This window comes from Beta vulgaris, chromosome 1 (genome assembly GCF_026745355.1).
Source record: "Beta vulgaris subsp. vulgaris cultivar EL10 chromosome 1, EL10.2, whole genome shotgun sequence".
Classification (NCBI taxonomy): domain Eukaryota; kingdom Viridiplantae; phylum Streptophyta; class Magnoliopsida; order Caryophyllales; family Amaranthaceae; genus Beta; species Beta vulgaris.
The window spans coordinates 50,411,275-50,428,772 of NC_079202.1; the positions used below are offsets into that span (position 1 = coordinate 50,411,275).

The following is a 17,498-nucleotide window of genomic DNA, read 5'->3' on the forward strand; positions in this document are numbered from 1 at the left end:
CTTGTTTATCCACGCCTTTTAATATATTTGTATAAATATAGATATCAAGAATAATGAGTGAAAATTTTACACCTTAATTTACTATTTCACACCATAAATTACCATACTATGTGGATCTTTTCTATATCGGTTAAAGATGCAGGTAAACTCATAATAGACCAAATTATTACATGCACCTAAGAATAACTTGAATAGTGCTTCGGTGCTTCCATTTGCTGTAATTCTAGGAATGATATGTGCTGTTGATGCTCCATTCCATATGCAAGTGAGATGTTTGGCAGCGTTTGAGAGACACATGTAGCCTTTGAAGCACCTCGTTCCATTATGGGCCTAGGTTAGAGCTAGGAAGACAATAAAACAAAAACAAATTAAATCAAGTTTGTCATCTATAAATAAATTTGATTAGTTTCCACATCTTTTTTTTTTTAATTAAAGTGTTGTTAAGTTGTTATGTCAGAAAGAGATTAGCTACTTAATGGTTAAAATTAGTTGTTATTTTTTTGGTTACATCCCATAGATAGGCTCAACTTGTACAAAACATATTTGTCTTTTGTAGTTTTAATGAGTCATAAAAAATAAATTAACAAATTAAGGATGCGTTTTCCATCAAATACTAATAAGATTATTGATGATGTATATATAATAAGGTAATTCTGTCGCGCGTGATTTAAACATACGACACATTACATGGATGACCAATTTTTATTATTATTATTAAGAAAGATAATTGGTTCGAAGACCAAATCCTGCTAGGCTACTAGCCTTCAGGGCACACCAGCTCAGAAGTTGGGTACAAAGCTAAACAGTCCAGAATTAGATGCTCAACATATATATTGTTGGGATGAGAATTCGAATCCTGAACAATGCCCTGGAATTTGAGATGGTACGCTACTCCACTGAGTTACCACCTCTCCCTCACATGGAGGACCGAATGTAGATAGAGTATATATATCAATAATTACTTACTTAATCAATAAGGTAAGAAGAGTAATAAAGCGTGTTTTTACACTAATCCTAAGGCTTACCATATTCCCTAACGTGACATAATTATAATTATATCCTAATATTCATAACTCATAAGCCACCTTTGCTCCATGAACAAATAGGTTATACAGCCAAGCTATATATTCTGCTTGCTACATTTTCTCTCTCTCTTCCTCTTTCTCTCTTTTTTCCAACTTTATCATCTTCTTCTTCCTGTATATTCCATGGATGTTGAAATAGAAAAATCGAAGGAGTGCTATAATTTTCCTGGAATTCGAGATATTCTGAGAAAATATAAATCAAATTCTGCAAAACCACAACATGAGCATCATCATCGTCGTCGTTCCAAGAATCACATTTCTTCCAATAATAACAAGGTCAAACCTCGTGATAACTTCAAAACTAATCCTTATGCATTCCAAGATCAAATCTTTAAGGTAATGTATATTACTTTTAAATTTTAGAATTTTCCTTGTAATTAATTGATATTTAGAATCTTATTATAATGCATAATGTATCTCTTTTTATTCTTTTTTTTTTTTAGAAATATCTTTTTGTTATTAATATAGGAAAAATTATTAGGACATTTCTTTCATACTTTTTAATGGAAGGAAGTTCTTTCATGTTCTTGTATATTATTCTCTCATTTTTTTTATGTATTTTTATTAGAAAAACTATTTAGTATGAAATTATTAGTGAATTTTTTCCATTGAAAGTTAAGAGCTGAAGAACATGGTAGTTCAATAGGTGCAAGGATTGGGTTAAGAACTCGTTATTAGGCCCGGGCTATGCCCCGGGTATGAAAAATTTTATTTATTAATATTGTACTTTGATATGATATCACTAAATACAACTTAGTTTTGTGGTTAAAACTTTAGTACATGAATTTGAGGTCACGGGATCCAAACCTATACTATACAATTTCTAATTTTTTTAAGGGTTTTTTTGTCAGAAAGAACCTAATAAAATACAAGTTTTGTCGGGAAGGACCTAATAAATTTCTTTTTGTCAAAAAGGACCTAATAAGATACTTTCGATTGTCAACAGGAACCACTTTATGAATTATCGGCCAAATTTACCATTTACCGGGATTGGCCCTTTTTTTTACCACTAGTTGACTCTTTAATGTTTTGTTTCTATTACCGTAAAATTAGGAGGAGAAGAGAAATTAACGTAAAATTAAGAATCCTAATTTGCCATTTTGGGAAAAACGTATAATAGGAACCCTAAATTTCATAAACCCTTAAACATTGAGAGAGAAAAAATTGAAGAGTAACATACCATGGATTTGATGAAGGTTGCAGGATAAGATCGAATAACTTGATGCTTTCCTTCGATGGAGATTGCGCTGTTGCGAGAAAAGTGTGAGAATTCAATATGTTTGGGTCAGTTAAAATAGGAACAAAACATTAAAGACTCAATTAGGGGTAAAAAAAAGGGTCAATGCCGGTAAATAGTAAATTTGGCCGGAAATTCATAAAGTGGTTCCTGTTCACAATCGAAAGTATTTTATTAGGTCCTTTTTGACAAAAAAAATTTTATTAGGTCCTTCCCCACAAAACTTGTATTTTATTAGGTCCTTTCTGACAAAAAACTCTTTTTTTAATTGTACATGAATTACATGAACTAAAACTCCCTATGGAGAGCGCCACGTGGCACCGTTCCTGGTTTACGCACGCCTTTTAATATATTAGTATAGATGGTTTAATTTGCCTTTATTTTATTTATTTTGAGGGAAATAATTTTATTTATTGGATAAGGACAACACCGGCCAAATTTGAAGGTCAATAATTTTGTAGTAATCAGTAAGTTATGGTAAGAAAATCACCTGTAGCTTAAATTCTAAGTGCACTCAGACTATTATTGATCCCCTCAAAAGCAAAAAAAATAAAATCCGAATTTCTTTGCATGGTTACTTCAAAAGGCAACATCCCTTTTAGTTGGGATTTTTTCCATACTCAAAATTCAAATCCGAAACCTTAATTAAAGAGCTAGAGACACTTAACCATCCAGGCATCCATGCCAACCTCAATTGGTACTTTATGATCCACTCGTTATTGGCCGGTAATCACATCGTCTAACTTGTTATAACGACCCACGTTGATCCCTTGATAAATCGAGCTAATTTTTATTTATTATTCTCTCACTTCTATATGGCTCCTTCTATCCATATTACCAAATTAAAGGTAGAACTCTTTTAATTTTTAAGTATTAAATTACTACTAGTGAATAATCTATATTTCATATATTCAAAGTATTTTTTTTTAATCCATCATAAATTAATATGGTAATTTAACTTGGTGGGAGGAAGGTGATGGATATAATATGCAAATTGGTCAAAAGAATTTAGTTTATTGAATATGTAGAATGATGCTATATGCATCTCAAGCTATGAATACTTGTTATATGATATTGCAATGTGCATGCACACCTAACCTTAGCATGACTTATTTGTTAACGTTTTTTGTTTAATTTTGGCAGGCGACCCATGATAAAAAGCAAGATGTCTATCATTTGCATGACTTTGAAATGGTCAGCAAAAATGCAAATGAAGTTGAAGAGATTAGCAAAATGAGTCACAAACAAAGCCATAATTATCATAATCAACATAATAATTGCTTCAAGACATTGTTTATATTTACCGTATCCAAGAAAAAGAAAGTGCCATCACGAGTCTCATCTTTTGAGCCCCAAAAAACCCAAACTATGGAACAATTAGAAAGCCACTTACCCAAGGCTAAAAGTTTGGAGCCAATTCCTTCATTAGGTAAATTTTTTAATCCAAATTTGCGTTAATTTTTTCAATTATGGCAATGACCATAGTAAATTATCTTATCTTGTTATAATATGGCAATTTTCTTTGTAATTACTTGTGCTCTTAATGTGCCATATGTTAATATATTCGAGATCATAAATTCACATTAACAATTAGGTACTCCTTTCGTTTCTTTTTAATCTACTCACTCCACTTCGGGGAGAATCAAGAAGAAAGTCCAATAGTGATAGAGGAATTGAAAAGGTGGAGAGAGATTGAAAGGTGAGAGAGGAAAACTAAAAAGGTGGATAAAGAAATTATAAGGTGGGTTATTATATTAAAGGGTGGACTGGAAAAAGAGGATAAAAGAAACAGGACATGTTACCTAACATAGATAAATGACATTGTGTATATTAAAAAATAAAAGAACAAAAAAGTGTATTACCTTCGTTTCCTAAAGATTTTCTTTGTTAATGTTGTTATAGATACCAATGAGAATCAATTTGTGTGGGGTTTAGAGTGGGTAAAGTAGGGTAGAGAGGGGTTAAGATAAATAAACAAATAAAAAGGAGTTAAAGTAGAAGAGAGAAAAAGGGGGTAAAATTGAATTAATAATGTAATGGTGGACTATATAATAGGGACATGAAAGGGTAAAAAGGGGAAAAAAATTCCAAATAAGGAATAAAGTAAACGAGGGAAGATCTTTTGGAAACGCACTTAAATGAAAAGAGGGAAGATCTTTATAAACGGAGTGAGTATAAATTAAAAAGAAACAGATGGAGTATTTTGTAATTATTTTTCTTACCACTTAGATATATGTGAAAGTATTGGGTCAGACCGTCTGACCCAACACTTTCCGTCGGACGGGCTGATTCTTTTAACTTCTTCTCCACTTCTTCTCCACTTCTTTCAGCGTGAAATTTTTCAATGCCCACGTTAAAAGCCAAAGTGCATCAGATTTCCTCCTATCATTCACCAATTCCTCAAGAACCAGTGCGGATAGCATACTATATATATATATGCCATAATCTGAATTTATTTTCAGGTGAAAAATACTTGAGCGATTAACGCACATGGGAAAAACAAAAACAAAGATTGTATTGTGAAAAATACGTTCTCACAAGGAGATGTTTTTCACGTCAATGAGAATATAACAAACCTTCTGCCATCTTCTATATTCTATCAATGTCACAAATGACTGTTAAGAGTTTTGTTGGTAAATAGTTGACAAACCCACATAAATGGAGTATTATTCTTCGTAATGTAATGTGAGAAAGAAGGCAAAAGATGTGCGGCAGACATTAGAGATATACAACATCAGTATCAGATAGTGAGTGACTGAGATTCAGAAATTAAGAGTTCTGGGAGTAAGTTTGCTTTTAATTTTTTAGATGATTAAGAGTTCTGGGAATATCAGCTAAGAGGAATGAAGAAGAAGGAGAAAGTGAGAGAAAGCAGAGGTTAGTGTTTTGTTTTCTTTTCAGTTGGACTTTGTTTTCTTTCAGTTGGACTTTGTTTTCTTTCAGTTGGACTTTCTTTTCTTTCAGTTGGACTTTCTTTTCTTTCAGTTAGACTTTGTTTTCTTTCAGTTGGACTTTCTTTTCTTTCAGTTAGACTTTCTTTTCTTTCAGTTGGACCAACTGAAAGAAATAATGGGCCAACTGAAAGAAATAATGGACTAACTGAAACAAAATGAAGACTACCTGAAGAAAAATGTAGACTACCTGAAAAAGAATAATGACCAACTGAAACCCAAGTAAGTCTAACTGAAGCACAAAAACCCACTGAAAAACAAAGAAGACTAAGTGAAAATAAAATGAAGACTACCTGAAAAAAAATTGGAACCACCTGAAAAAAAATAAAGACTACCTGAAAAAAAATTGGAACCACCTGAAAGTCGTCCGACCAAGATTATGGTCGGACGAGTCCGACACAATACGTTCTCTAGATATATAGATACGCTTTATTTTTGGTTGGATATATCATCTTTTTCATGCTTAGACTTTGAAATTTTTTTAAAAAAATTCTTTGGTTAAAAAAATATTTGCCTTACTTTTCACCAGTAAATGAAACTGATTCAAAACTTATCTTTCAACTTTAGTCACTAGTAAGGTTTGTTTGTCATAAAATGATATTACCCATGCATCGTTCCACATAGACGATATCATTTTCTTAATTCTATAATTTTCAAAAACATATTTTGGGCTAAACTAATTTATTGAGTTTATGGTATAATGTAACATGCAGGAAGATCAAGGAGCATAAATGAACATGGGAGAAAAACACCCAAAACTTCAAGAGGACCTTCAATGAATAGGACAACATCAATGGGTAGTAATACATCAAGCTTCAATAGAAGGAATGGATCTTTTAATAGAAGTACTAGCATTAGTAGATCAACAAGTGATATGGCTAATAAAATGAGAAAAATGAGTTTAACCAAAAGTGGTCCTATTAATATTATGTTCTCCAACTCAAGTGGAATGTTAAAGCCTCCTACTACTGAAAAGGAGCTTGAGTGCAGCCTTGAGGAGTTATATCATGGTTGTGTTAAACATATTAACGTTTCAAGAGATGTCTACACTATTACAGGGTACGTCCATTAATTAATCTCTATAAATCATTAATTTTTTCATCTAATTGAGCTTCAAACAAGTTGAGTTGTCCTATACCATTTGGTGTTTACTTGACTGAAATTATGTTATTGATTAAGGGTGCGTTCTCTTTATCTTACTTTAAAGAAGGAAAATTTATCAAAAAAAACTTTTTGAAATTTTGATTTTGTGAGAAAAAACCTTTTAAAACAAAAATAATCGGAAAATAGATGGTTAAAGAAAGATAGATCAGCGCCAGAATTGAGAAAAAATAATCGGAAAATGGGAATAAGTTTCATCTTGCAAGAAAAAAATTAAGTTTGTGGTTTCTTTTTGCAAAGAATGCTTTATAAGGTTTTTTTCACAAAATTGAACCTTTAAAAGGTTTTTTTCGCAAAATTGAACCTTTAAAAGGTTTTTTTTGCAAATTTTCCTTTGAAAGAATCAAGACTTCAGAATTAATAAGTTCTAATAAGTTAAGTTAAGTTCAGACCGAGTTGTAACTGAAGTGTTGTTCATCAAAAGCTAGTCTGAAATCTCAATGCAGCTTACCCTTATGATACAGACAACTAACATTTTCAAAAACATGCAGAAAAATAATCCAAGAAGAAGAGATTCTAACCGTGAACATAAAGCCAGGATGGAAGACAGGAACAAAGATAACCTTCCAAGGAACCGTCAACGACGATCATCCAGGCGAGTTCCCTGGAGACGTGATCTTCATCATCACAGAGAAACACCACCCTTTGTTCCGGCGAATCGACGACGATTTGGAGCTAGAGATAGAAATCCCCTTAGTTGATGCACTTACAGGCTGCAACTTAACCATACCTTTACTAGGGAAAGATAAAATGAGCATGACAATACATGATATTGTCTATCCTGGCTTTGAGAAAATCATTGTTGGTCAAGGCATGCCTAACCAAAAGAACCCTAATCATAAAGGTGACTTGAAAGTTAAGTTTCTTATAAATTATCCCAACAACTTAACTGATGAACAACGCTCCCAAATCTCCAAAATTTTGAGTCATTAGATTTGTTCTTCAAATCTGATTTTGTTGAGGATGACGTAGTTATCCTAGTTGATGATAATGTTGCAATGATGAAGGGAATTTAGTAAATAGTTGGAGAGTGTTAAAAATGTTGGTGGGTTTAAGAATGCGGATTAGAGATCGAATTATGTATCAAGCTTGTGAATTAATTGTAATTTGATTCGTTCTTTAATTTGGTGATGAAGTTGATCTCAATCAAGTCTTTCTACAAGATTTTGTGCTTCATGCTTATCATTTTATGTTAAACTAAACTAGCTAGATTGAAATATAACTAAATTCTCCAATAATAATTTCTCCCAACGTCCTTGAATAACGCTATTATTTCCGGCAAATCTTAATGATGATCAAGGCAAATAATGGATATTTGGACTGGTGGTTGCAATTTTATGTAAGTGGGATACCTTTGCACTATTATGATGTATCATCTTCATCACTCCTGCGTAGATTAGCCTTATCTAGCTAGTCAATAGGACTTGCATTGCTTAGCAAATTTAGTGACATAATACTAGCTATCCGACACAAGGATTTTCGATATTCTTTTTTATTTCTCATCAAACGAATGGCATCTTCTTCTTAGAAATTCTAGCTATTCTTAGCATGATATTGGGAAACAAGTATGAAACGTATGTTTATATATTCGTCCATAGGTTAAATCGGATATGTATTTATTGGAAAATTTGTTGGAGACTCAAATGATGATCTAATATTGCACATATTAACATATAGTCCCGGGTGCAACTTAATTTCCTTGAGTCTACTTAATCCGATGCACAGGTAGACTTGGAAAGAGAAAATCATATAGGTCAATGAAATCTTCATTCCTATTTTTTTGGAGTAAAGTTAGTGACAACAAAATTTTCTGAGAAAACGCAAAAAGACCAAAGTTTATTATCCTATCATGTATTGCATGAGCCATGCATGAAGCAAGACCACGAAGTTACAAAGAAAGTAACCCGGGGGAGGGACTAGGAGGACATTGACGCTTTCCAAGTGTGACTATTGCACCCTGTTGAGTTGTGCACGTGGGGGATACATTTGTTTTATGTACTTCTTCCCTTTTTTTTACTTGCAACACTTTTTTTTTTCATTAACTCCAATGCAAAATTTGGGTTAGAGAGAGGTAGAGAGGAAAAAAAGAAAGCGCCCCATGTGATTGGAGAGAGAGAGAGAGAAAAGAAAAACAAAAGTAGAAAGTGTTGCAAGTAATTAATTATTTTCCTTTTAGGAAAGTGTTGCAAGTAAAAAAAACGGAGGGAGTAGGATAGTCGTGAAAAACATTACATGATTCCATAGCACATTTCGTAAAACAATGCATGAACGAAGATTTTCAAATTTTTGTTATAATTCTATGAATAAAAATGTTATGATCATTTGGCTTCCCCAGTATAATGATATAGCATAGATACTCGTACACTTGTATAATAACACCATATTATTATTAGATAAACAACAATAATTGGAATTTGGTAAGTACACAAATGAATGATACACATAAATACATCAGTGAAGTAGCAGTTTACAATACTATGCAGTCTTTTCTTTAAGGGCAGAGAAACTAGACCATCCCACCAAGGCTTGCAATATGCCCAAGATACTTCCACCAATTAAAGCTCTCAATAGTTTCATTTTCCCATGGGTGTACGGCGGGTATCGAACAGAAGCATCGCCGATAAAGCTTCGGTAAAGAACTGCCTTCTTGTGGCTGAAGGCTTCAAAAGAAAATTTGCCATGGTATGCACCCATGCCACTCTCCTCTACTCCACCAAATGGTAAAGTGTGAACTGCAAGCTGTATATCGATCCCAACAGGAAAAAAAAAGAAGTAAAATGAGCTTCAGCAAGAGAGATTTGCATTCTAGAATGTTTGCTATACCAAAATTACAAGCACCAACTACCAAAATTCAGCATATGTTTTCTTTTGGAAAAAGATGTTTTCACATATCCTTCGAAAATGTTTTCTAGTTCAACCCTGATTCTAGACAAAGATACAGGGGCATAAAAATCAATAATCAGAAACTATCCAACTCTGCCTATACTACTGAGTCAGCTACCAAATAAACAAGTTGAATGAGGAAGATATACAGTTCATAGATCTTCAAAAGCAACCATAAAATTGCCAGGGAAGCTCATGAGATAAAATAGCAGTTCCACATATACTAGTGTTCGTACTAAAGTTAATGAAAAAGTGTGTAAAATGTTGGACCACTTACATGTATGGCTGAGTCATTAATGACCAAACCCCCTGCAGAGACAGTTCTGACAAATTGATCCTTCAGGTTCTTCCGGTTGGTGAATAAGTATGCAGCAAGGGGCTTTGTTCGTGATGTTATGATATCATAGCTTTCTTCTAGCTTCTCGACCTTTAGGAAACAAGCGCATTAGAAAGATCACTGAAATGCTGAACTCAACTCAACTAACAAATGGTGATAGCTGATATGGCCAGCCACCTAGCACTTCACATTCTTCCTTTGTAATTTTAATATTTTATTGGTTTCTTATATGTGTTCACTTTCATTTTCTGGACTAAACTTATAAGGTAATTCAAGAAATCTGTCTTTTCATTCAGAGACAACTATCACAATCAAAATTTAGATACCTGCATCTTTATATATATTAGAAGCTTAAAAAATTCATATTTCTAGGTCTTCGTCCCACACTGATGCGGAGACAGTAGCATAGTAATTGACGCAAGCAGCGTTTGAAAACTATTAATACAGATCACAACAGAATCTCAATCATACCGTGATAATGGGAAGCAATGGACCAAATATCTCCTCCTTCATGATTAGAGAGTCTAGTGGGACATCCCGCAATAATGTGGGAGCAATTTTTCTGTAGCAAGCAAGAAAATCATCATTGCTGGGAATAACTTATCTTTGTAGACCATATGGAAGAGAACTAATGTCTACTGGTGAATGCTTACAGTTGAGCTTTGTCTTTTTGACCCCCATAAACAATTTTACCAGCGACTTTATCCTCATCCAGAAGCCTTGTCAAACGATCAAAATGGTTGGAATTCACAATTCGTGATAAATCTTTTGATTGCAGTGGCTCAGAACCATAAAATCTCTCCAACTCGCGTTTTAAAGTATCTATCTGGATTACAGTAGCATCGGTGGAAAAGCATCAACAGATTTGTTTATTTCATTATCAGTGGCTTCAATCATATATCTATTAATTTCCATAACCTTACCAATCTAGGAGCAAATTCTCTTGTAGTGATAATATAATCAGGAGAGATGCATGCTTGCCCATTGTTGCACCCCCACTTGCCCACAATAATTCTTCTGACAGCAATCTACAAGAAAGTATTCCCAACGTGTCAAGAAACAGAAATACACACAGATTAAGGTGCTCGGATGCGCAGCTTTCCAAAAAGGCTCTTTACTTTTAGATTGACATCAGAATCCACTATTACTGGTGATTTTCCTCCAAGTTCCAGGACAACTGGGGTGAGATAGTTAGCAGCAGCTCTCATGACTACACGTGCCACATTTGAATTGCCTATAATTTCATGGCGTCAATTAATTTAATGAGGTCACATTTACAGAAATAGCATCTATAAATGATAACAAAACAATACTGCTCCAAGAAAAACGTATAAATTAACAAAGCATAGATGTAGTCCAACTTTACTCATCTACGACACAATGCTGCCTTTGTGTTAAAAGTTGGTCGACTGTTGCAAATAAACATTAGCTCAAACAGCTACAGTGATTAGCAATGACTATCCAGTAAACCACAAGAATTTCAATTTGCCCGTCTCGAGAATATAGAGAAGAGAGGCTGAGTACAGAGATAACTAGAAAACTCTAGTCCTATGAGAGAACCTAAAGACCTAAACAAAAACTGAAGGCCTGAGTCTAAAGGGAGTAGAGTAAAAAGTTGTATAGTAGATAGCTTGGAGAATAAGATTGGCAGTTCACTAGTTTGTTAGGAGAATAGCTCTATATATGGAGCTTAATAGAGAGAAAAAAAGTAAGTTGAATATTGTCGTAAGTAAATAGCAGTTACTATCCGGGGAAAATAAAGTAACTAGCAGTTTATAGCTTGGGAGAGTGTCATTTCTCTGGAAAGATTGGCAAGGCTGTAATCGGTGATTAGTCACCTTAATTGGCATTAATTCTCTCATATCTTGCTTGTCCTTCCTAAAGCTTTCTTCTTCCTCCCTTGATCTCTCTTTCCTGTCCACGATTTCTCTGTTCCCATCACTAATTTGAGCTGATTTTTAGCAGTTGAACGCACACCAAAATATGCCATGTTGTCAAGTTTACAAATTATAATAATTAGAAGGACACATCAGGAAAAGGTAGTAATAGTAGCAGTTCATGTTACAAGCTTGATGTTAGGTTGTGGTGTATACATAATGGAAAACAGAAACCCAGTAACATACATATCAGCAGTGCAACAACATAAGACAAATTAAATAGCCTGGTAAGCACATAACAATAATATTAAAATTCAAAAACATCATCATTAAAAATATACTGAACTCAAACCTGTATAAAATATTTTATCCCATTTTTGCTCGAGGAGAGCAGACGTTTCAGGAATGGCCCCCTCTACAACTCTGACTGCAGAGGTGTCTAAATATTGACCCACATACTTTGCCAGCAACGAAGATGTAGCAGGAGCAATTTCAGATGGCTTTAGGACGACAGCATTACCAGCTGCTATGGCGCCAACAACAGGATCAAGAGATAAAACTGAAGAAAGCAATATACAAAAGGTAAATGATTGCTCAGCATAAGGGGAACCAGAAGAAAATTTCAAAATGCATCACACAAAACAAAGAAGGCTTATGCTTGACTAGGTTTAATCTAAGTGGTTTGATTGGAGAACGTAAGGAGCACCAAAGAAAACAACTCTACAAGTATATCAATGAATCAGAATTCAATATCCAGTTCAGACCAAATCGATCAAGGTTGCAGTTCCTTCTACAAAGATCAAGAAAGAGCTTTTGGATCCATAGTCCTTTAAGTCTATTGGCTGCTTACTGCATGTGGCATGTTGTCAGATTTAAATAATAACTAAATACTATAGTGAGAATATATGAGATGTACATCAGGTTAAGTACTGCTAAACAACAAGTGTGTTCTAGTTCCATGAGTGTTTCTTCACATAGACAAATGAGGTAACATTGAAGTTAGCAGAGGCAAAGTAAAATCAGAATTTCAAAGTGGGCTACAAAAGCTCGGCTACCAAAAGGATATAATGAAGAAGTCAAAAGGACTTAAATTTTCTAACTACATAACCTTGTTAATTCAGCAAGACTAACCATTCATTATGTCTTGTACTTTGTAGAGGTCTATGAAAGATGAACCCTGATTATTATTTCCAGCACGGTAAGGGGTGGGATGAGGGACAATATTAGCTAAGCTAAGCTAGGCAATAGAAGTTCCCCTTCACCACTATCATGTTCACAAGGTTCAGTCACACCTACTTGCGATTTGTAATATTGTAATTTGTTTATATGTTGGCAAGTACTAGAATAACTAATAATGATAAAAGAAATCAAAAAGAATATTGTGAACAAACTTTCAACTCACGAATTGGATAATTCCATGCAGAGATAACCAGCACAACGCCTAATGGTTCTGCTACTATTTCTGCTGATGAAGGAAATGCAACTATTGGTGTTTTAACCTGAGGCAAAACCCAGCTTTAAGTTCAGAAGAACTCGAACCACAACAGGCAGTGTGGAGAATTTATGTAATCGGAGTATTACCTTCTCTGGCTTCATCCATTGCTTTAACTCCTTAAGAGCCACTCTACATGAGGACTTTAACATAGAAATCTGCAGCAGCATAAAATGCTCAAATTTCAGTTTTTCAAGAAAAAAAAAAGGAAAGAAAACATAAGAGGCCAACATAAGAAGAGAAACGCAATTATAGAGCCACATTTTACCACATAATAGGAGCAAATTGTTGTTCATTTGCATTATTGTTTCTTTCACCTTTATCTCGCCATCGTAACTACAATTCTCAGGTCTAGAAAAGCATATGAGTTGAGTTGCACTCAAGCGTTTGTTTACATAGAATTTATATTTTATAGTCGAGAAGTAATGATAAAAAAAACTCCAAGTGTTAAATGTTAGTTGGGGGCTCTCTATACAGATATATAGCTACTCTACTTTGAAACTTAAACGTGCGCAACTGCCGCGTAACACTTTGTTTGGATAGTAATCTAGGAGGAAAAAGAAGGGGAGGGAATATAGAGGAAGAAGGGAGAAGATGGAGCTCCAATTTCCCTCCAAATCACTCTAATTTAGGAAGGTTGATGTTTATTATAAGGGGGGGGGGGGGGGGGAGAAATGAATCCTTCACCCAATCCCTCATCCAAAACGACCCCTCCCTTTCGTTCCCTTTCCCTCCATTTCCTCTTATCCAAACAAAGTGTAAATGTAAAGCATGGCAATCATTTTGAAAGAGTATTCATAACACAATTAACCATGCACAGTTCATTGCGTGTTCTTTTAAGAAATCCCAGAAATAGGCTTAAATGGGTAAATGGTCCAATAAAGAATTTGCACTTGCTTTCAGCTTTCCTTGGTGCAGCACAGCAGAAGGTAGTCCATATGTCTTTCCTCCTATTTTCGATCTTCTTGGGAAAAAAAAATTAGCAAGGGGAGCTGAAGTCTATGAGCAGAAGGTACGAATCATTTTGTGAAATACCCTTAAATTTTAGGTATGAAAATATAAAAAGAATTAGGCTTCATAGAAGAGTAGCTAAAAAGACAAGTAGTGAGCAATACACCATCCAGTTTGCAACAGTCAGGTTTTATAGTCTAAAAAATTTTGGATAACAAGAACAAGTATGCAATATATCCTCAAAGCAAAGCTAGCTACATTGTCATGATAGAAGTGTGGCGATATCTTATAGTCTAAGAGCTAATTCATGAAGAATAACAATTTGAGAGCAGAAGCAACAATAAGTCAAGATGTTTTCTCCTCCCTTCCACCGTTCACTTTTTAGAATTTGATGAGGTAGCTTTTACATTCTGATATATGCAGCACTTAGATATGCTCTGCTTCACATTATTGCCAATGCTATGGATGGAAAAACTTGTTAACGTCTCCTATCTTGGTGAAAATAATCATCATAAAATAAAATTAATGGGAGTAAAAAGAACAATGAGTACATATATTTGCAACTATTGGCCTTTCTCAAAAGGCAATCCAAAGTCTAACCATAACAAGCTTTAGAACGACAAGATCTTAGTATTTCTCAAATCCACCAACCAAAGAAATGAGCCCTTAGTCACAAAAAAAGCAGGAATATATAAACAAGGGTACAGAAGTCAACATTGGTTCTTTTGGGAGCATATTGTTCATTGGATTAGCCTCCATAACTGACCATAATTTTTCTTCTTACCTACAAAACCTAACAACTTCTCACTCTATAGTCTAGATTTCTCCACCTTCTCCCAGAAAAAGAAGGCCCAAAAATATTGCACCAACAGGATAATTTATTAAGAAATGAATATCTGATTTTAAATTGTTATAGTACATGACTATATTTATCCAGCTGCAGTTTGGTAAGGAGTGACTAAGGACCAATACTTCCACAAAACTGATTACAGAAAAAACATATGGAGTCTTCAGTATAATAATTCTCGGACATAACTAAATCTACCCACTGGGTGGATTACCCACTCCTAATAGATCATTAAAAATTGCTAATGTTGAGTTAGATTCCACCTTATATTGAATTCTATTATTAGTGGGTAAATTACCAACCAGGTTAACTAAATTTTATCCATAATTCCCTCCGACACTAACAATTGTCACAATACTTCATTAATTACAACACCTTGCACAAATCAGAGGAGACCCAAAAGAGAGAGAAACAAAGAGGGGTACATAGGCAATTGCCAAAGCTGTCTAATAATGGCAAAGCAAAGGTTTTTGTCATAAATTCTCACAACTACTTCCCACCAAAAGTACTATTATGTGATTTATGTCTGCAACTATTTTTCGACATTAGGGTTACTTCACTAACTTGAAGTCATATGACATCTATATGAGAAGTCAAAACTAACACATAGATATCAAATTTGATTGAATATAATATCATTGTAAAAAAAAAAATACAATCATTGATGAGATCTAATACTTGCAAACCATTTTTCAAGAATGCAACTAATCCAAGAGTAACATCAAATACTCCAAGCAAGAAGAAAGAAGCTCATATGTCCAAGAAAAACAAGACATAAAACATTAAATGCTTATACAACTACTACTTATAAATGGTCATTAATTACATGCTCATAAAATCACCATGATTCTCATTGTACTCTATTTAATACTCCATATATCACTTTCTACCCAATCATCTCCACCCTAACTCTTGAACTGTCAACATTGAAAAATTCTCCACCTCCTCTCCTCAAAAAAATGACACCACAAATCTCAAGTTTGCGGCCTTTCTCATATTAATCTCAAGTTTGATTTTGACGGCAACAAAGGTCAAACTAAGAACATCAAAAGAAAGGATGGAATACAATCCATGAAGTTTTTTCTTCTTTTTTTTTAGGGGAAAAAAAAAATCCATGAAGTTAATACAATAAAAAGTGGTGATACTGAAATTTGTTAGCAGTAATAAAGTTGTAGAGTCAATAATCTGAATGACCATCACCAATCAGAAATGAAGATAACAAACAACTGAACAAGAATATGAATGGAAGTGAAAGTTACACATAAAGAATCGAAAAAAATGACCTCATATAAGATGGATTCAAATGGAGGTTTATTAAGATCAGAGCGAAGAGCTTCAACGATCTGAGTCTCACATTCTTCGATCATTTTGACTATGCTTTTCAACTGACTTACTCTCCACTCATAACTCCGCGTCTTTCCACTCACAAACGTCCGTCGAAGCTCGTCCACCATCTCCGCCGTCGTAACCTCCATTGCTGACTTCGAGGAGAGAGAAAAGAGTTGAGTTGAGGGGTGGGGTGACTCGTGTGACCCGCGAGTCAAGCGAGTTTTTAGGAGATGACAGTTACTATACTATTTTCAGAAATAAGAATGAGGATTGAGGAAAGGGGTTTTAAACTTTAAAACGTGTGTGGGATAAGGGGTGGGAGGATTAATTTGATTTACTTCTTGGTTTTTTTTACCTACAATACTTTTTTCATCAATGTAAAATTTGGATAGGAAAAAAATAGGGCATGTTCTATTCAGCATAAAACACCTCAATTGAACTGAAATAAATAGTGATATGTGAAAATAAAGTATTGTCCAGAACTTAACTGAAATGAAAATAAGCTGGAGAGAACAGGTCCGTAGTGAGAGGGAAAAAAAAAGTGGATCCCATGAGATTGGAAAGATAGAGAGAAAGGAAAAACAAAAGTAAAAAGTGTTGTAAGTAATTAATTATTTCTCTTTTAAGAAATTGTTGCAAGTAAAAAAAAAACGGAGGAAGTACTTCCTTCAATTTTTCTTTTTAACTCGCAATAATTTTTTTTTTAACTCGCAATAATTTTTTTTATCAACTTCAATGTATATAACAAAGGTTGAGAGGGGAAAAAGAGATCTCATATGATTCAAGAGAGATAGAGAAAAAAAAAAGGCAAAAATAAAAATAAGAAATATTGCAAGTAATTAATTATATGGAAAATATTGCGAGTAAAAAATACGAAGGGAGTATTTAAGTAATTCCCCCTAAAAAAAAAGTGATGAAAATTGAAATGATTGGATTTATGTGACGTGCTTGATAAGATAATGTTGGAATTTAGGTTTTCTTAGTTTTTTTGTTGGGAATTTTGCTGTTTTCTTGCTGTTGCTACGTGCCATCTTCGTCATAAGGCATAGTCGTGGTGGAGTACTTCACTTCCTTAGATAACGTAATACGTACGTAATAATAATAGAAATGAAATTTCTAAGAGTAACCTCATAATCAGATTTCTTTTTTGCAACAAAAAGAACATATTATTATTCTTGGTTGTTGAATTGAATTTACACACAATTTTGTCAAATCTGACGTCTGGACTGTTTTTTTTTTTTGTTGAAAATCTGACATCTGCACTGTTTCAACTTTCAATGTGTCTGTTTGTGTTAGGTTGATCGTAGTGTATCTCGGTGAGCGGGTGCAACAAACAATTTGGCAATTT

At 34.0% G+C, this 17,498-nt stretch overlaps 2 protein-coding genes across 2 annotated transcripts; one reads left to right on the forward strand and one right to left on the reverse strand.

Moving 5' to 3' along the window:
• Positions 1 to 1,090: 1,090 nt before the first annotated feature.
• Positions 1,091 to 7,542, forward strand: LOC104891033 (uncharacterized). Its single transcript, XM_010676678.4, has 4 exons — positions 1,091 to 1,421; positions 3,466 to 3,751; positions 5,987 to 6,332; positions 6,926 to 7,542. The coding sequence occupies exons 1-4, from the start codon at positions 1,209 to 1,211 to the stop codon at positions 7,365 to 7,367; spliced, it is 1,287 nt and encodes a 428-aa protein (XP_010674980.2). The 5' UTR covers positions 1,091 to 1,208; the 3' UTR covers positions 7,368 to 7,542.
• A 1,257-nt stretch (positions 7,543 to 8,799) lies between these two features.
• LOC104891026 (aldehyde dehydrogenase family 3 member H1) lies at positions 8,800 to 16,422 on the reverse strand. The gene is made up of 10 exons (XM_010676666.3): positions 16,105 to 16,422; positions 13,113 to 13,181; positions 12,934 to 13,030; positions 11,884 to 12,090; positions 10,773 to 10,888; positions 10,578 to 10,682; positions 10,308 to 10,480; positions 10,126 to 10,216; positions 9,595 to 9,744; positions 8,800 to 9,173 (listed from the first exon to the last, which is right to left on the reverse strand). Exons 1-10 carry the CDS (start codon positions 16,294 to 16,296, stop codon positions 8,910 to 8,912), a joined length of 1,464 nt encoding a protein of 487 aa, XP_010674968.2. The 5' UTR covers positions 16,297 to 16,422; the 3' UTR covers positions 8,800 to 8,909.
• Positions 16,423 to 17,498: the final 1,076 nt, after the last annotated feature.